Below are 18,939 nucleotides of genomic sequence, written 5' to 3'. Positions count from 1 at the left end.
AGGAACATTCCTGATGAGAAGGGAAGCAATTATACAGCAGTTTCTCAACATTGGAGAGGTAGCTGCCACGGGCCTGTCACACTTCACCGTCATGCAGAAAACTGGCCATGCTCAAGCTGTGAAACTCTGGGAACAAATTTACCCAGATCAGGTCAGTATTCCTCAGCTGGACCAACTACTTTATGGCCAAACAAGTAGATAAATTGGAGTTGGCTAATTCCCAACTGTGCTTTGGGATATAGGCTATTGGCTCTCAAAACCAAATGTTTGTGTACTTTGAACTCAATAATGAATTTAAATGTTAAAATGATATTACATAATTAAACAGAATAAATAAAAATATCTATGTAATGTAATTTTGCTCAGATAAAAATGTGTCTTCTTAAAGATGTTTAGACATTTTTACAAGACAAAAATACTGGACACATTAAACATTGTTCTTTTTGTGCTGAAGCTCTCAGATGATCGGAAGTTGTGATGTAAAGTAATTCTGGGCAGCAGTTCTCTATCATAAATGCATGAGCGAACACGACATTGACATTCTGCAGACAGGTCAGGGGAGTGCGATTTCCTCACATCGGCAACCAAGAAAGTGCATGACTGAAAACTCTCATACAATTCAGCAACAGAAATGTTCACAGCGGAAATTGGAAATTCTCACAGTGCTGTTTCTGCCCTGGCTGAGATGGGCATCCGAGTGGGATCAGAGATAACGTGTGCATGGCTGAGGTACGGATCTGAGCAGATGTCAGGCGCTGTATTGCTTGCACTGATTTAAAGTTTGTCAGCAGAAACAAATCTCTGCATTTGTTAAAAAGAACACAGACAACTTCTGCTTGTCAGTTTTATTTTGTTTTTGTAATATGCCGTTAATGTAGGAATAAGTACAAGACGATACACAAAAAAGCTGTACTTCAACTGTAGTTCAAATACAACAAAACAACAAATGTGCTTCTAAAGCCTAGACAACTTTCTTCAACAGTAGTTTTATCTTGTTTTCCAGTAATAAAATAAATATCTAAACATCCTTAAAACAAGAACTTACTTGAGAAGCAAAAATGCTGTGTGTAATGCAATCAACATATTACAATATGTTGACTTGTTTTACAAGAATATATTTTGAATTAACTATTTTAATTTTTTGATAAATAGTTTGTTCTTACAGCACAGGCCTAACACATTTAACAGTGCAAGAAACTTTAATACAAGCAGTATTTCTTATCAATAAAAACGGATCTTGTTTTAAGGATACTGTTACTGGAACACAAGACAAATGCTGAAGAAGAAAATTATTTTTGCAATGTAGCAAGGCAAGTTTTTCAAACAGTATTTACAAGGACAATGTTTACAATATTCAATATCTACTTCCAGAGGAGTCATTTGGCAGGATAGCATTTTTTGTCATGGATTTTAAATTATGAATATGTAATATTATGCATAATTTAATTAGCATGAAAAAGTATGCATAATTACACTAGACTAGAATGAGCTCCCTTTTGTTAGGAAATTGTAGAAATGTACATTGTATAATATGAAATCTCAAAGGTGGACCATTGCAATCCAATGTGATAAACTGTTGACTTTTCATTTCTGTACATAAAAATGTGATGCAATAAAAAATAAAAATGAATAAATTAAGGCAAGTAAAACCCAAAAGAACCCCAAACAAATCAACAACAACAAAAGCTTGTGACAATTGCTATTAAAGGAATAGTTCACCCAAAAATGAAAATTTGCAAAACATTTACACACCCTCAGGCCAGCCAAGATGTAGAGTTTGTGTCTTCAATAGAACAGATTTGGAGAAATTTTGCATCACATCACTTGCTGGCCAATGGATCCTCTGAAGTGAATGGGTGCCATCAGAATGAGAGTTACATAAACAGCTATAAAATCCATCAATAATGCGTTTTAACTTTTAACCATTGCTTCTGGCTAAAATATGAGCCTATAATCCATAACAATGCTTCCTCCAGTAAAAAAAGTACATCCCCTGTTGTCCTCTCACATCAAAATCAACAGACATATTTATTTAGAACGGTTTTGGCTTGTGAACCGTTCTTGATCTGTGCATATTTCTCTCCTGATTCAGACAAGACCTGAAGAATGCAATATTATGTAAAGAGTAATAATATTTTAGCTGGAAGCAATAAGGTTAAAATATCTTTATGATGGCCTGGAGTTATGTAGATAACTTGTGGATTATTGTGATGGTTTTATCAGCTGTTCGCACTCTCATTCTGACGGCACCCATTCACCGCAGAGGATGCATTGGTGAGCAAGTAATGTAATGCTAAATTTCTCCAAATCTATTCTTATGAAGAAACAAGCTCAGTTACATCTTGGATTGCCTGAGGGTGAGTAAATTTTCATTAAAATTTCATTTTTGGGTGAACGATTGCTTTAACAATTAACTTATTGTAGTTTTTTTTTTTTTTGCCTATCTTTATACTTTACAAATGTCAACAACCTCATCTTTACCATTATGAAAAACAGCTCAGCTGTGCAGGATATTAATACATCGAACACAACCTGACCTTCACAAACCCTCATCAGATCGGTGTCCACTCCGGGCTCCTTCATTTAACACTCACTCACGAGCACAAACGGTAATCACAAACCACTGATTGCAGCAAAGAGACGAGAGAAGCAATCAGGGAGAAATCTCTCATTATCATGCGGTCACTCTGTATTCTATAAAATCGAAAGGCACAAGCGATGCAGATTTTGACGCCGTATCCCCAAAAGCAGCAAGAGGAATGTGACAACGAACAGACATATTGTAATGCAAATGTCAGTCACCATGAAAATGGATAGTTTCAGATGAAGGATTATTTTGCGCTAGTCTGACAGCTTCTGCAAGCCTGAATGTTTTGATTGGATGACTGCTGTTTGACCAAAGACAGATGAGATGATAGGAGAAAAACACTTGATGGCACAGATAAACTCAACAGTTGATACGCAACAGTGATGCACATATGAGTTTCCAAGCATTGTTTTTTAAAAAATGGAAATGAACTTAATTGGAAGACTCCAATCTTAAAGTAACAGGTCAGCTAAAAATGAAATGAAAGACTAAATTGACCAAGAAGAAAGTAATTCAGATTACCACTGTGCTCTAATATGACAAGAGAAATTCTGTAGCAAGTGATTTCGACTGTTGATCAGACACGGTTTATCCATTTTCAGTGTAGTTTTGCTGTGAAATTTGAATGAATAAATGAACATATATACACATCTGATCGCAGTTCAGCTAAATGTAGCATCACAGCATCCAGTGCCGCACAACAGCTTCCGAAATTTGTAAATAATAAAGTAAATCTACAGCACAGCAATTCAAGCAGGGCTCCGGGCGGCATCCACTACATCAAATCATTAGCGTTCACTGAAGTACGCACACTAAAGTCAACATAAATAACAGAAAAATACACAATCCCAGAGGGTTCCCAAATAAATCTCAAGATGATGATCTGTAAAGTACTCGATATGTTCCCTAATGCATCCTAACTCGCACAAAAGGGAAACATTTAGAAATTGACACGTAGAGTCCTTTTGTAACAGGCTGCAAAAATAAAGGCGAGCCACTCACATCGAGAGCATCCATCTGTACACATACAAAGAACAGTGTTAACAAAAAAAAAAGTCTTTATTTTACAAAGTGCTTGGTGTTTTTCACAGTGTGTGATTTCAGCAGTCTGCTGTGTGATTTACGGCGCTCTGACACTAATGTCTCTGTCCCAAATACGGCAGATAGAACACCTAAATATTGCGGCAGCTGAACGGGCTTGTCCAAAGTATAAAGTATAAAGTGGAAACAATATTTGTGGTATTTCACCACCCATAATGTGTAAAACTGCCACAAAATCTGTTCTTCGGGGGGGAATAAAGAGTCTCAGCGTATTTAAGTAAACCTCAAGTGCACAGTTAAAGATTGGTTCAGAGCAGAAACATTCCCACAGAGAAACTCTGAGGGGTCACTTCCTATGGAAGCCTGCATCATTTCCTGTTGAAGCCAACATCAAGTGAGGATTACCATAATTCTGGCCTCCACCCTCATGAGGTGGAGGGCCATATGGGTAGCGGATGGGCCTCAGTGTTGAACACATACTTATCCAGACTGATCAGCTCGTTGTCGTCAGAGAACAGGAGGAAGAGATACTTCAGCGTCTCGCCCAGGAAGAAACTCTCCATCTTATCTCTTTGCGAGGGGTTCACAGGGTCACGGACATTACCTATGGAGGTGTAGCCCCCGCTGGGGACCTGGGACAGGAAGTGAGTAAAGAAGTCAAGTTTGTGTTCATTGGGTACTGAAATGCTTCTGATTGAGACTAACAAGCCAATTACTGTCATTTAATAGCTGATTACAGATAAGTGGATGATATTACAATTCCATATTATTCTGTCTAAAAAAAAATTCCCCTAAAACCTAGAAACTGCTTAAAAGCTACAAGTGAATTGAGACATCAAAACATTACAATGCACAATATGATAAAAGGGATGATTTTGAAGTTTGCACAAGGTTATATTTAACACTGATATAAAATATTTTATATAAACCTATTAAATATCAAATTATTAAACATGTAAAAATATTAAAACTCATTTTAATTAATTGAAAAATCTGAAATAAAATAAAATAAATATTAGATAAAAAAAAAAAAAAGAAAAATTTTAAATGTTAGACCAGTATATAAAATATTGTATATGATATATACAACTATTAAATATCTAATGAGTAAACATCTAAAATTATTAAAACTGAAATAAAACAAAATATAAATATTAGATGAAAAAAATCAAACTTAAAAGAAAAATAAACTAGAATTAAATGAGTTGAACTAAAGTGAACTAAATGAAAGATGGATAGAACTATATATATATAAAAAAAGAAAATCGCATCAAATTACTAAAAATAAAATTTAAACGAAAACAGAACGCATAGAAATAAAAGCTACTCAAAATATCAATAAAAATCATAATGGTATATAAATAATACTAAAATAACAATTACAATAAAAATAAAACATTTAATATACATGTTTTTTTCAAGCATATATTTTTGTTTCACATTTTTTAACCCGCATGGTATTGAAAAAAATTAAAAAATAAAATAAATCAAAAATGTAAACCAAAATATTTTGTAGTTCTCACTCACTCTGGTGTACTTGTTGAAACTTTGCAGTATGTCCCAGCCCCAGTCCCTGTATTTGCTGTCCTTGGTGAATCTGTACATGTAGAACAGACTCTCAACGGTCTCAGGTCTCAGTAAGTTGTGTCTGTCTGCAGGCTGCACACATATATTGAGCGAGAAAAATATCTGCTTATGTAAAAGGGCACCAACTTTTTTTAAAAGTCATCCTCATCAGTGCTGAGCATAGAAATACTGTTCTTCAGAACAGATACTAGAAAAGATAAATACAAAGGGCTAGATTGGACAGTCTGAACACGGTTTCTGCACTATTTGGGGGCTTATTACCATTTTATTTCTAGACGAAGGAAAGAAAATGAATGATAGCTCCATTCCAAAGCCTGCATAAGCATTTTAAGGCCACAGCTCTAACCGCCCGGGGAGTTTATTGTCAGAATTGAGTGGTAACTATACAGGTTAATGTACCTTCACATCGATGTCCCGTCCGTTGTTGGACTGCAGGTTAAAGTGAGCGATCTCTGGGCTCAGGCCCGTCTCCATCTGTGCATACATTTGATGACACGTCTCCATCAACTGCAGAGCCAGGTCCATGTGATCAGCAGGCAGACCATTGTGAGCACCGAGAGCCAGTGTGCCAGGAAGAAAACACACCAAATGATCCTGGATCAGACAGAGAGGGCGTTGTGATGGAGAAAGAGTTTAACCCTGTAAAGCCTATTGCTTCATATTTGATCCGAAAAAAATTGTGATAATTATCAACTGGATCAAAACCTGATGTACACAATCTTCTACATAACTTCTGTAGTCTGATTGATAGTTCTTAGGTTTTTTTTTATCAAAGTATAAGGCCTTTTAGTATAATTCTAAAACTATCCACCTTCAGGCTGTGGTACATGTGCCTTTTTGCAGTGAGATCTTTAATATTTTTTATAAAACATACAAACACACACACACAGTATGTGTGTATATTTTTTTTGTTAGTAATATTTCAAGACATATATGCATTATCTCACTTATCCTTGTATTGCATTACATTGCATTATATGCACAATTAAATCTAAAGCGCTTTGATGATAAAATTAAGAATTAAATATCTTACTAAGACTTTTATTATTAGTAGACAGAGTGAAAAATTATATTTATATGTATTTTATTGCATGTAAATAGTCTGCAATACTATTATAAAGATTTTGTTGTTTTACATTACAAGTTATCAGAATTTTATCTTACTTTTTGACCATATAAATATCTGCAACTACACCAAATTGCATATTTGAGTTCAGTTTGGGTCTCTGAATAATGTTTTGTTTTTTCCTCCTTGAGGATGAGCTCCATTTTGTATTATATTACACTACATTAGTCATACAAACCTGGGGCCTGTTTCACAAATCAAGATGAAACAAGTTTACCAAATAAGCCAGGCTTATTTCATTTAGTCTGACTTATTTGGAAACAAATCAACTGACAATACGTCAGACTAACTGAAATAAACCTGACTTATTTGGTAAACTTGTTTCATGAAACAGGCCCCTGATATATCAAATACGATACTCAAAACAAACAAACGGTTCACACAGCTTTTTTTTGTTGTTGTTTAAAGATTTAAGATTTGTAATCAGATTTAACCCTGGAGATTACAGGAACAGATGCTGTGCTGCGTGGTATAGATTAAAGAGATTTATAGTCTAACGGTAACCACATAAGAAAAAAAAGATTAAAAAAAATCAACCAAAAATGAAAACTCTGTCACTATTTTTCCAAATCCACATGCTGTTATTTTTCCATGTGGAATATTAAAGTATAATATTTTGCCATTTACAAGTACATTTTTTCATCGGATGCAAAATTCACTTTACAAGTTGTTTGAACATAAATATGTGTTGGAAGTGTGTGTACACATCCATCCTATAATGATAAAAATAAACCCAGTGGTTTTTTTTTAATCCCCATTTTAAAATCCCCTTTCTCAAATCAGGCTGTTCTAAGATTTCTGTCAGAATGATGTAGTTCTGTACAGAAATGGGGTGAAGTTATGACTCACCATTTTGGGATTGAGACGGCCGTTGGACAGCTCCCCAATGAAGGTCAGTTTACTAGGAGAAGTCTGTCCCAAGAGATTCTTTTTGACACCTTCTATAGCTTGAAGATAGTCCTCTAGCAGCCTGGAAAGGTATAGATGCATCACACTCTGCATTTGAAGTGATTAAGTTTGCCCTCTAGAGGCAAAATGAGCTATTGCGTTTTAATTGTACATTGAAGTGAAGTGAAGTGAAGTGACATACTGCCAAGTATGGTGACCCATACTCGGAATTCGTGCTCTGCATTTAACCCATCCAACGTGCACACACACAGCAGTGAACACACACACACCGTGAACATACACCCGGAGCAGTGGGCAGCCATTTATGCTGCGGCACCCGGGGAGCAGTTGGGGGTTCAGTGCCTTGCTCAAGGGCACCTCAGTCGTGGTATTGAGGGTGGAGAGAGCGCTGGACATTCACTCCCCCCACCTACAATTCCTGCCGGCCGGAGACTCGAACCCACAACCTTTGGATTACGAGTCCAACTCTCTAACCATTAGGCCACGATTGGGAGCATCCCAGACTTCAGTTGATCCTCATACGTGTAACACATAAAATCAAACATATAGAAAGCAAGAGCTGTGAATCAACCCCATTAAGGTCTTAGTGAGATTACACAGACAGGCTACAGAGGTCATTTAATTGAACCACCTTCCACATCAATGACTAGCATATCCATCACCGACCTGGTCTTGGGTTCATTTGATATTCCTGACCGGAGACCGTTATCAAACCTCATTAAGAGTCACTGTCTACTGAACCCCAGTGAACACCTTTTTATTGAATTATTCAAAACTGAATCCTATGAAAAAAATACTATCAGCGAGGAGTGAGTGTGTGTGATGTCAAACAGCAGGAGTCTAACGAGAGCAGAAGCACTGACATGAGTGAAAATGGCTGTATCGGAAATCGCCCCCTATACCCTCATTCACTATTCCCTACATTAGTCCACTCATACAGTTGAAGGAGTGAATGAAAATGAGTGAGTTAATTCGGACACTGAGTGCACTGGAAGGACTGCCACTTTTGCAGTTTGCTTGCTGTTTAATAATCATTTGATACGGGCAGCTCCAGTAGTAAGATTGAAGGATTTATCTTGAACTCTGTCACTGAAATTATGTATAAACCCTAATAGTCAATTTACAATATATTTTTTACGTGTGTTGTATTACGCTGTGGACGAGCGCTTCTAAAATTAATGGATGGATGATTCAGCTGAGGGATTCATCTTCTGGTGAGATGTGGGAATTCATTTGGCGCGCGACTCTCACAGTGCATTATGGGTTATCTCTAGCCGTTGAGTGTACATCGATTGTACACTCGTTTTTGCGGTGCATTGTGGGATTGAATGAGTGCACTCGAGAATATCCACTATGGTTTTGAACACCACCTAAAATGGCTGTCCCCTCAAATAGTGCACTATTTGAGGGTATAGGGGGCGATTTCAGATACAGCTCATAACTCGTCAAGCTCCGGCGAGAAAAATTAATAATATAAAAATAGGATAAAATTATAAAGGCATTATGGCATAAGAAATGGATATTCATTGTTTGCTAAAGATTTCATTGTTATTCAATTATTTGCAAGCATTAAATGACGGCAAAGGTAATCTAAATGTAATACGCATACACAATATTGACCAATACATTTCCAATAGCAACTGATATTGATCAGTATAATGCATAAATACACACACACATACATACAGACATATATATATATTTATATTAGTGCCGTCAATAGATTAATCGCATCCAAAATAAAAGCTTTTGTTAATGTAACATTTATAAACGTAACATTTTTCTTAAATATATGCATGCGTGCTAATTTATACATATATATATACACACACACAGTACACACACATATTATGCAAACAAAAACTTTTTTTGCACTAATAATAAATTAAATGTAAAAAAAGGAACGAAACATTCAATTAAATATCGACTGACTGTAATTAAATAAATTAAAGCAAAACAAAAAACAAAAACAATAAATACATAAAGTGCTTAAATTAATAATTGTGATGCTGGAAATCCAGTTAGAAATATTGCATTAGTCTACCAGTTTACTATTAATTTGTATATATATATATATACATTGAGCAACACTGGACCAACCAATAGTGTGAATTCGGGATTGGACTATCGGTTTGATTTTCAAATAGCTGTTCAGAAAGCCTGTTTGACAACTAGCATTATTTTTTTTTTACCGTCTGGTGTTCCTAGATGTGCACAAATTACACACGTCACCTTTATTCTAATTCACAAGAGTTTTGTAAGTGCTAGAATGCAGACAGTGACATTCAAACAGAAGCACCTGCACTTAAACTATAATTTAAGACTTCTTAAAACAAATTCCATCCAGAAATGACTAGGACATCAGAATAAAATGATCTAGTAGTGAATGCACTGAAGTCACTGTCAAGGCTAAGTAGCATGTCTATGTTTTCAAAAAGCAGTCCTTATGTAACAATTAAAACGCGCTCAGTCTTTTTTTTGTCTTTCCTGGTGCAATTCACCCCATCAGTGACTGACAATATGAATCAATCATATCAGCCCATCTGTGACCAGAACCATAACCTCAGTACATTAGGCTCAGTGAGCATCGCCAATTCCCTGGAACCTATTAGCTAAAAGCATCAGTGGGCTATTGAAGCTCGGTCTAAGCACTGAATTTATGAACTGTTAGCCAAAGCTGCATTTGTATCTGCTGTTAACTCACTCAGTCTCTTTCTTGCCGCCCTGTAGCCACTGTTTGAGCAGGTACTCGTAGTAGCTGTCCGCACGGGCCCCCAGCGTCAAGGCCCCTCGACGTGTGAATTTGCCACTGTTTGTGTTGATGAACATGGGTACCAGACCGTCACGCTTTCCCTCCAATCGGTGAACCTGTCTGGTCACCTCCTCCACCGCATTCTAAAAACAGAGGGCGAAAAATAAAAGAAAAAAAATTATAATATAAAATAAAAACAAAACAGACAAAGCTTTTAAATATTTGTGAAAATTAAGAAATAAAATAAAAATAATTTAAATTCAAATGAAAAAAAATTAACAAATCATTATAAATAAAGAGGTAAAATAATAATAAAACAAATGTAAAAGATAGTACCTGGTACTGTGGGTCCTGTGTGAGTCGGCTGAGCTCTCTGAACTCCAGCTGAATGCTGGTCACCTCTGCGACTGTGCTGTCTGTGGTCCAGCGTGGAGGGTGAGCAGTTCCTTTACCAATGTTCACGTCAGAGTAGGGGATTTTAGATGGGGTTTTGAATGCAGGCATTAATCTGAACCCAATGTCTTTCTACAAGAAAAGAGAGACAGCATGTATCGAGTTCTGCGGTCCATTGAAATAGTTGCATCACATGACTTCGAATGCTGTAAACCATTAAAGCTATGCTTTACATTTACTAGGACAAAAATTAATGATAACGGAGATGCTACTAAGATATGAAGTACTTACAGCTTTATCCAGGAAGAGAGTGTCTCCAGTCAGGTGGTATGTGCTCAAGAGACCCCCCAATATACGGATGGTAGTCTCAAAAAGATTCACATCCACATTCTTGGAAAAGGATAATTCTGTCTCAACCCACTTCCTGGCCTCCGCAAACTCTGTTACAGAAAGAATTAGAGAGGGGGGGGGGGGGGGGGGGGGGGGGGGTGCAAAAGGAGGGACATAAATGAAAAATATTATTTTTCCATTATTATTTGAAGTTTGTATTGCGTAATATATTTTTCATAGGTATTTCTTCATATATTGGAAATTTTGTCTCTGCAGACTTTCTCTCTTGTTTATTCAAATATATCTACTAACAATGTCCAACAAAAGAAGTTTAAATGTTTAATTTATGTCATTTGCATATTGTAATTTGACAAAAATGCAGCTTAATATGTACCTTAATGTACGCATTGGAACACACAACACCATTTTTTAATAAAAATAAATTATGTAAATATTTACCTTGATTTTATAATTTTCTTCACATTTCACATCTCATATTTCATCAAAAGAACACCATTGACACCATTTTTTAATTTTCACAGTAAAATGAGTGGATTTTCCTATTCTAAGATTGCAAGAGATAATGCTAAAGTAATAATATCTATACATAAAAGCCATCTGAAAGGTAGCAAAAAAAATAATAACCCAACTCCGTTTTAGTGTGACCTTTACATAATAAAAAGAAAAAAATGAATAAATAAAATGGTCACTTTGCAGTGGCGGCTGGTGAAAAATATTTTAGGTGGGGCTGTTTGTGCGGGGGGTCTGGGGGCTCCTCCCCCAGAAAATTTTTAATTTCATAGATGTGATTTCCTGCATTCTAGTGCATTTTAGGCCACCCATGTCCCTTGCTTATACCAATAAAATAACTCAAACCAGTCAATACCAATGGTCTAAAAAGAAAATATTATTTGAACTGCCATGTAGAAATCAACAGTTTCACAGGTAATGATAATTAACAAGTTGCATGTTTATTATGCTCCGTGTCCAGATAGAAAAAGTGCAAACGCATAACGATAAATTATTATAGGAAATACAACAAATCTAGTTCTTTAATCAATCCCCAACTGTAGACTACATATCTTTGAAGTTCACTGTAGACAAATTGGATAATGGATAACAGTCTGTGTTGATACTAGAGAAAGAGAGAAGGCTCTCAAAGAAAGCGTGGGACAACATTCTTGAAGAAGACCAAGTATGAGAAGAAAAATTATTTTAACATTTTAACTAGTATGAAACACAGTAATCCAGCTCAGAACTTCGAAACAAAAAAGCAAAGCAAACATACAGTTACATTCCTATTGAGATCACTATTTTAATGGCAAATGTGTGTGAAACGTGGTGTGTGACTGTGAGTGAGAGAGAGAGACTGAGTGAGTAAGAGACTGACGGCATAAAAATGAATACGCTATATTCACTCAAAATTGTGGCAACAGATTATAAGCAATATTATTAAATACATTTAACAAATTAGAATTGAGTAATAATTAATCTAATTAATTCCTTAAAAGTTAACAATTTAAAATCAGTAAAATTTACAAAAAATGTTTTTAAACAAAAATATCTGAATTAAGAATTATTATGTTTTTTTTATTTACATTAATGCTACTCGCCGGCGCTGCCATACTGCACTCGCACTCCTCTGAGGTAAATGTTCCGCGCAGCAGGTGCACTGCTCTAGTCTTGGTACTAGGGGCGATATTTTCAGCGCCCCCAAACCATAAAATTCGACGACGATGATTGGCAAAATATAAACTTTTTTGCGTAGCAACAGGGGAACCATTGGCTTAAATTCCAGCACTGTAGGGCTGAGCGAACTGGCGCCCAGGGAAGACAGCCTATTGGCTACTACTACACCAACATGAAGTGAATGCAAATATCATTCTGGAGAGTTCTAAACACATTCAAAAGTAAAACCATTAATAGCATGTCATTAACACGGATCATTTTTCTAAATGAGAGATTATTAAAAACTTCTTATTATTAAATAAAAAAATAAAAATAAAAAACTGGCAGGGAGGTCGGCGCCCCAGCGCCCTCTATGGGCGAGCCGCTGCTGTCACTTTGAATAAAAATCAACATCTGGGAAATTAAAGTGCCTGTGGCTGAAGAAACACCCTCACGTTGATAATTGGAAGGAAAAAATAATAGATCCGAAATCTGAGCACAGTGGTCATAAAACAGACTGGCAGACATAAGCTGCGATTGTAAGACTCACCGTTTTTCAGTCCCAGGATCCACATGGTGTCCAATGCGTCAATGAGAGTTAGGCCCAGGCCGAACCACTCTCCATGGGTCTTGGATATGGGCTTCAGTTCATCATGACCCCACGCAAAGGCCTTATAGCCCTTCCATGCGTGCCTGAAGGCCTCCTGCACCGCCTCCACACGATCCACTGCCTTCAGTGTGACTGACACAGAAAGACTTTCAGATGATCACATGTCTGTGACAGTTGATCTTTAGCACAAGTCAAACTTTGGCATGGACAAATACCTCAAATTACGGGATGAATTCTGATACCTGGTTTTAAGTTTGCAGCTTTCTCGGCATCAGTCACGGTTCCTTCTTTTCCATGGGCAGTGGACTGAAGCTCTGTCCCCTGCTCCGCCTCGATCATCGCCCCACGCCAGCTAGGAATCCAAAAACTGGCATCAGTCATGACAGCAGTTTATCTAAGATCCAACCCAGAGATTCAACACCCGTAATCGCACCGTTTCCTCCCTCACGCCTCACGATTCTAACCACAATTACACACGATCGGGAGGTGGAGTCCTGTAACAGGACACAGCTGGAGGAAATGAAAGCTCATCACAACTCACTTCAAACCCGCTGTGTTACCAGCTCAACTGTTAATAAACTCTTCCCTAGGGCTCTAGCACTGCACAGGAGTGTTTATCTTCAGCTCCTGTTGTGTATTGGCTCTGCTCTTTCTTAAAAGGAGAGTTCATCCTAAAATGAAAATTCAGTTATTATTTACTCTCTCTCACATTTCTTTTTTTTTCTGTGGAACAAACAATGTGATGTTGTTTGTGCCACACATTGTTAGCACACTAAGTGCCAATAAAACTCAATTACTATCTGAGCTTTAATACCTCTACTTATTCAAAAGGTTAAATACCACGCCAACAACAAATAAATGTCAATGTCTAATCCTAGCCATATTATCATTATCAAAACTCTTGAATGTAATAAGCCAAACCTAATGACTGTTTTTGCTTCTTTCCCTCCGTCTTCATCTCTCTTGAGGATGGCTTCTTCTCCATCTTTCACCTGCCAGTCTGACACATTCCCTCGCTTCTGTAGGACTGGAGGACCACGCTTGCTAGGTGGCTTCCTCTGCAGATTCAAACCGCCCAACATAAAAAGACAACAGCTTAGATTAATGTGCTTAGATTGTGGTTTACTTTAATAAAATATTACAATATATAAATATTAAAATAATATTTGTTTCTGTTTATTTATTTTGATTTTATTATTTTCTTTATTTTTAATATTAATTCATTGATTTATTTGTATTTACACATAATCCTAATTTTTGTATCCTTTTAAATGACTTATTATAGATTTTCATTGTTATTATTTTATTCTGAATTTAGAAAAAATTGTAGATTTTTTAAATTATTAATATAATAATGCTAATATAAATACTATTTATTTATATTAATGGTTTTGTTTTCATTTTAGAAACAATCATAATTTTGATTTTTTTTAACACTTATTTAGAATTTAGAAATACTAGCAAATTGTGGTATATTTTTATTATTTTCTTTATTAATATTCATTAATTAATTAATTTATATTGCTTTAATTTAGATTTTTTTTAAATAATTGTACCATTTTGTATCATTTTAATTTATTAATATAATAATACTAAATACTGAATTAAGAAACTGTTGTATTTACAGTACAATTCTGGTTTAAAGTTTAAGCTGGTCTTTTCAGCAGGAGCTGTAAAAAACCTTTGCAAATGATGAGAGAAAAGATAAAGGGAACAATATACTATTTTGCATATCCTTAATTTCTGATAAGTATTCCTACTAACCATAGCTGGAGGTTTGGGAAGTAATGGAATGCTTGGTCTTTGAATCTCTGGCATTACTTCTGGTGGGATGTCCTGGACCGCCGGGTCAACTCCTGGTGGGATCTTTGGGACGAGGCCAGGAGGAATGGGCCTAAGACCTCGGTTATCCATTTCAACCCAGTCCTCCTTCAACGATCTATCAGAGAGTCCTGGAGAATAAACAGACAGAAATACATCCCATGTGAATTATTAATAGCAATCGGCATGATGTTTAATAAAACTTCTCCCCCAGCAGCTAATATAAATGCGCAGAGGTTGTAACAATCATCCAACTTTTGTGTTTTCATCTTTCATATCCAGTGAAATGTTATTAAAGGTGGCTGTATGAAGTACCTCTCCACTGCTCCGTCAGGCTGGGATAGGAAAGAATCCCACAGATGAACAGGAAGGCCAGCAGGAAAAGAATTAGACTGCGCTGAAGTCGAGACAGCTGCTTCCATTTCTGCCAAAACAAACAAAACAATTCAAGGACAATTGGAGGAAAGTGCAGCAATTTTACATTTGATGGCTTGATGTGGCAATTGCAACGACTGCCAAATATAGTACTAAAAAAATACAGCTATATGGAAACAACGTGAATCTCAGATAATGGAAGATATTAAAGGAATAGTTCACTCAAAAATAGATTAATTTCCTCACCCACATATTGTTTAAACCTGCATAATTTTCTTTCTTCTGTGAAACAAAAATACAGTTCAAAAGTTTGGGGTCAGTTGGACTTTTTAAAAAGAAGTATCTTAAGCTCAACAAGGCTGCATTTATTTGATCAAAAATGCAGTAAAATTGTGAAACAATACCAACTTAAAAGTACTGTTATATTTTAAAATGCATTTTGTGATATCAAATCTGAATTTTCAGTTGACATTACTTTTGAGTGTCACATGATTCTTCAGAAATCATTTTAATATGCTGATGTGATGCTAAAGCAACATGTCATATTATTATCTATATTGCCCATAGCTTTGTTTGAGGGATAAACCAAATTAAACTTTAACAATATGTTCACATTTTAACAATGTGATTTTTTTATTTAGTTTAAATGACATAATCACATTGAACTGGTGTTACATGAACAAGATCCTCCTTCTGGTTCCCAAAAGAAAAAACACCATGTAGTTTTGACAGACATGATGGTTATTAAAAAAATATTGTAACAGAGTTTTCATTTTTGGTGAATGGTTCCTTTAAGCTATGTTTTTAAATTAAAAGGTTATTTTTCAAGCTAAACAAATGTGTTTCGGCTAAGCGGGGCGTGCATGCCTGCTTTTTGGATATAATTGAGAATATACAAATTAGTAGATTAAATAAAAGCGGGAAAAAAAGGGCTTTGACACCTGTGGTTTCCAAAGACTGAACACGACAACTACAGTGCTAGCATTTTGTTCTCAGAATATTAAATAGATGTCAAGACATCTCGCAGACAGGAAAATGGCACTCATTTACACAAACAAATAAAAAAGCAGAAGCCATCAGCCTTCAAACATCACCGTTAATGAATGAAAAACACATAATGCTCCATATTTCTGTCCTGCAAAATATGGTAAAGAGTTTAGATGTCAATTTAAGAAGAAAATACCCAGGCACTAACCCTCCAGCAGGACTGTCTCCGGTGCTTGCCGTTGGTGTAGCCGCGGCTATGTTGGTCTCCCAGCGTCAGAGAGACAAAGTCCTTCCTCTGTGGTGAATACATCTCTAACACAGCCACCACTCAAAAACACTGAATCAAATAGGTGAGAGAGGGGGAAAAAAAGACACGAATGACACAGATATCAAGTGATTTTCCCACAAATCACTATTTGGAACTTGAGCTGGTCTGTTGCTCCAGCGACACTGATCTTTGGAGGTCCCTGAGGAGAATCGAGGTGTAAAATACAGATCTGTTCAGAAGATTAATTACCACTGGACTAAATCTGGAGTAAATCGAGGCAGGGGGTGGCACACTGGCATCCATCTGATTTGAGAACAACTCCATGGGACAGGGCCGTTCACCTTGATGTCCCAGGGCCATGAGAGCCATGTATGAGGGAATTAGGAACATTAGCCTAAATCCATCTGGTTTCTATCATACCAACCTGAGCTCATTGGATAGAATAGATTTAAAGACACTGGCCTGCCAAGATGACACACATATGCTGCTTATACAGGAAAAGGTTGAATGCTGGTTGTCCCAAATGCAAATTACAAGTAAAATCATCTGAGTGTGTAACTTTAGTGTGCAATGAACTACAAGCTCGGTTTTGAGACAAGGTTCCCACACTTTTAAAACATTTCCATGACCTTTCCTGTTGTTTTTTACTACTGGATATGAATATTTCTTATATATTCAATTCATATATTCAAATTAAGATGGGTTTACTAATAAATCACTCCAAATGAACTGTGAACCAGTCAAACGGTTCACTAAAGAGAATCAACTCAAAAGAGCTTCCAAATTACACATGAGTCTACTATGGGTTTCCAGCAAGTTTTATACTACACAAGTCAATTTCTATTCAAAGGAAACTCTTAGTTAGAATACAACATTGTATCAATCCACCTAACTATATTCCACTATTTTTAATTTTCTGAAACACATATATACATATATATATTAAGGTCAATGTATATATATATATATATATATATATATATATATATATATATATATATATATATTTTTTTTTTTTTTTACATCTTTTGAACCTTTGAACTTTGGCCTAAAATCATAGGTCAGTCATATTGGCTGTCAGCCATTTTAAATTTGGTCATAAAATGCATGTTCTGAGGTAACTTAACTGAAAAGTTTGGACCATATGCAATACCCATTTTTTTTATATAAATGTCTTGACAATATCATTTCAATTTGGTGACAGCGTCCCTATTGGCCAAAATTTTCAAGCTTTTATATAGTAAATAATTCTACTTATGGCTTCTAAATCTTTTAAAACTTACAATTCTCATCAGGGACGGAAAGTCACTTCAATATATGGTGCTGGACCAGTAGCGCTACTTGCTATTTTTATTTTACATTGGTCGACTTCTAATTGTACACAGATATGCTGAAAATGCTTTGGCAATACAAATGTAACGTTTGTCAGACCAATAAAGCACAGTAAAATAAAAAGAAAGAGAACAATGCATTGATTCTATATTAACTGCTTAACCCATCTGCTCAGGCGATGGCCTCCAAACGCATCCTCGTTTTACCTTTCTCTGGACAACTTGCTGCTCGTGGTTAGGAGGAGGATCTATATGCATGAAGAGGAGGTCACAGCCCATGCATCCCATCAACTGTGCGAGTAGTGATAGTGTGTAGGTGACAGCAGGAGTGGCTATCAGATCTCTCTCTCTGCTCCATCACGCTGCATCCTACAAACCGCGTGTTCCTCCCACAAAACGCTCATTTAGGCTGATATACAGTCTATTCGTAACGTGTCAATCTGTCGAAATATAAGCATGACCGCTGTTAATAGTCAAACAGCTGTATGCTGGGAAATGTTTATGTGATAGATCCTTCTGAATCACGTGATCCACACGCACGCGCGTCATTCGTTCGGGCTCCGCCTTCTTTTGTTAACACGTTCATCACCTTACAACTCATCTTCCCTTACTCGGGCAGAAAAAATGTCAGTAAACATAATTACACTGATGATAGCGTGGTTTTTCATCTTAAAAATATATATATTTTTTTTACATAAACCTTACAAACACGTTACCACAAATAGCCAGAGCTACTTTTGGAATTTGAGAACATTCCATGTAGAATTCTGCTATATACAACCAAATAAAAATGGCAATAATATATTTATTATTATATTTTATCAATTACTCATTTTAATGTACTTAAATTTAAGAGTTAAATTGGCTTAAATACTGTAAAAACGTATAAATAATATATTGTAATAGTTAACCTACACACACACACACACACACACACACACACACACACACACACACACACACACACAGAGTGTATAAACATAGAACTAAACTAAATAATAAATATAAATTGCATGTATGCATAAATGCCACCCATTTACCCATCATGGAGCCTATTTTATTGTATGTATATATATATATATATATATATATATATATATATATTATAAATTATGTATTTTAATACACTTAAACATAAGAGTTGTACTTAGCAC

At 36.0% G+C, this 18,939-nt stretch overlaps 1 protein-coding gene across 2 annotated transcripts; it reads right to left on the bottom strand.

Annotated features, from left to right (window-relative positions):
• Nucleotides 1-858: 858 nt before the first annotated feature.
• LOC306855667 (endoplasmic reticulum mannosyl-oligosaccharide 1,2-alpha-mannosidase-like) lies at nucleotides 859-18,336 on the bottom strand. 2 transcript variants are annotated; one of them, XM_079394465.1, is made up of 15 exons: nucleotides 17,993-18,336; nucleotides 16,395-16,523; nucleotides 15,140-15,248; nucleotides 14,768-14,955; nucleotides 13,925-14,061; nucleotides 13,246-13,355; nucleotides 12,944-13,135; nucleotides 10,687-10,835; nucleotides 10,339-10,527; nucleotides 9,955-10,145; nucleotides 7,191-7,311; nucleotides 5,615-5,809; nucleotides 5,156-5,287; nucleotides 4,109-4,260; nucleotides 859-3,604 (listed from the first exon to the last, which is right to left on the bottom strand). In XM_079394465.1, the coding sequence occupies exons 2-15, from the start codon at nucleotides 16,494-16,496 to the stop codon at nucleotides 3,586-3,588; spliced, it is 1,986 nt and encodes a 661-aa protein (XP_079250591.1). In that variant the 5' UTR covers nucleotides 16,497-16,523; nucleotides 17,993-18,336; the 3' UTR covers nucleotides 859-3,585. The 2 variants fall into 2 exon arrangements, with proteins under 2 accessions (XP_079250591.1, XP_079250590.1); XM_079394464.1 differs by lacking the exon at nucleotides 859-3,604 and having other exon boundaries at nucleotides 3,631-4,260; nucleotides 17,993-18,308.
• Between the last annotated feature and the right edge of the window lie 603 nt (nucleotides 18,337-18,939).

Source organism: Barbus barbus, assembly GCF_936440315.1.
Source record: "Barbus barbus genome assembly, chromosome: 36".
Taxonomy (NCBI): domain Eukaryota; kingdom Metazoa; phylum Chordata; class Actinopteri; order Cypriniformes; family Cyprinidae; genus Barbus; species Barbus barbus.
Note: the sequence above shows the minus strand (reverse complement) of the source record. Positions and strands in the feature narration are given on the sequence as shown.

Bases quoted from the DNA above. Each gene is read 5' to 3' on its own strand.
- LOC306855667 (XM_079394464.1), bottom strand. From the start codon at position 16,496: ATGTATTCACCACAGAGGAAGGACTTTGTCTCTCTGACGCTGGGAGAC. The intron at 10,836-12,943 runs GTGAGTCTTACA...TTTCTGTAACAG, and splicing joins GATCCTGGGACTGAAAAACG to AGTTTGCGGAGGCCAGGAAG. The intron at 4,261-5,155 runs GTGAGTGAGAAC...TTCCTGTCCCAG, and splicing joins GTTTCAACAAGTACACCAGA to GTCCCCAGCGGGGGCTACAC.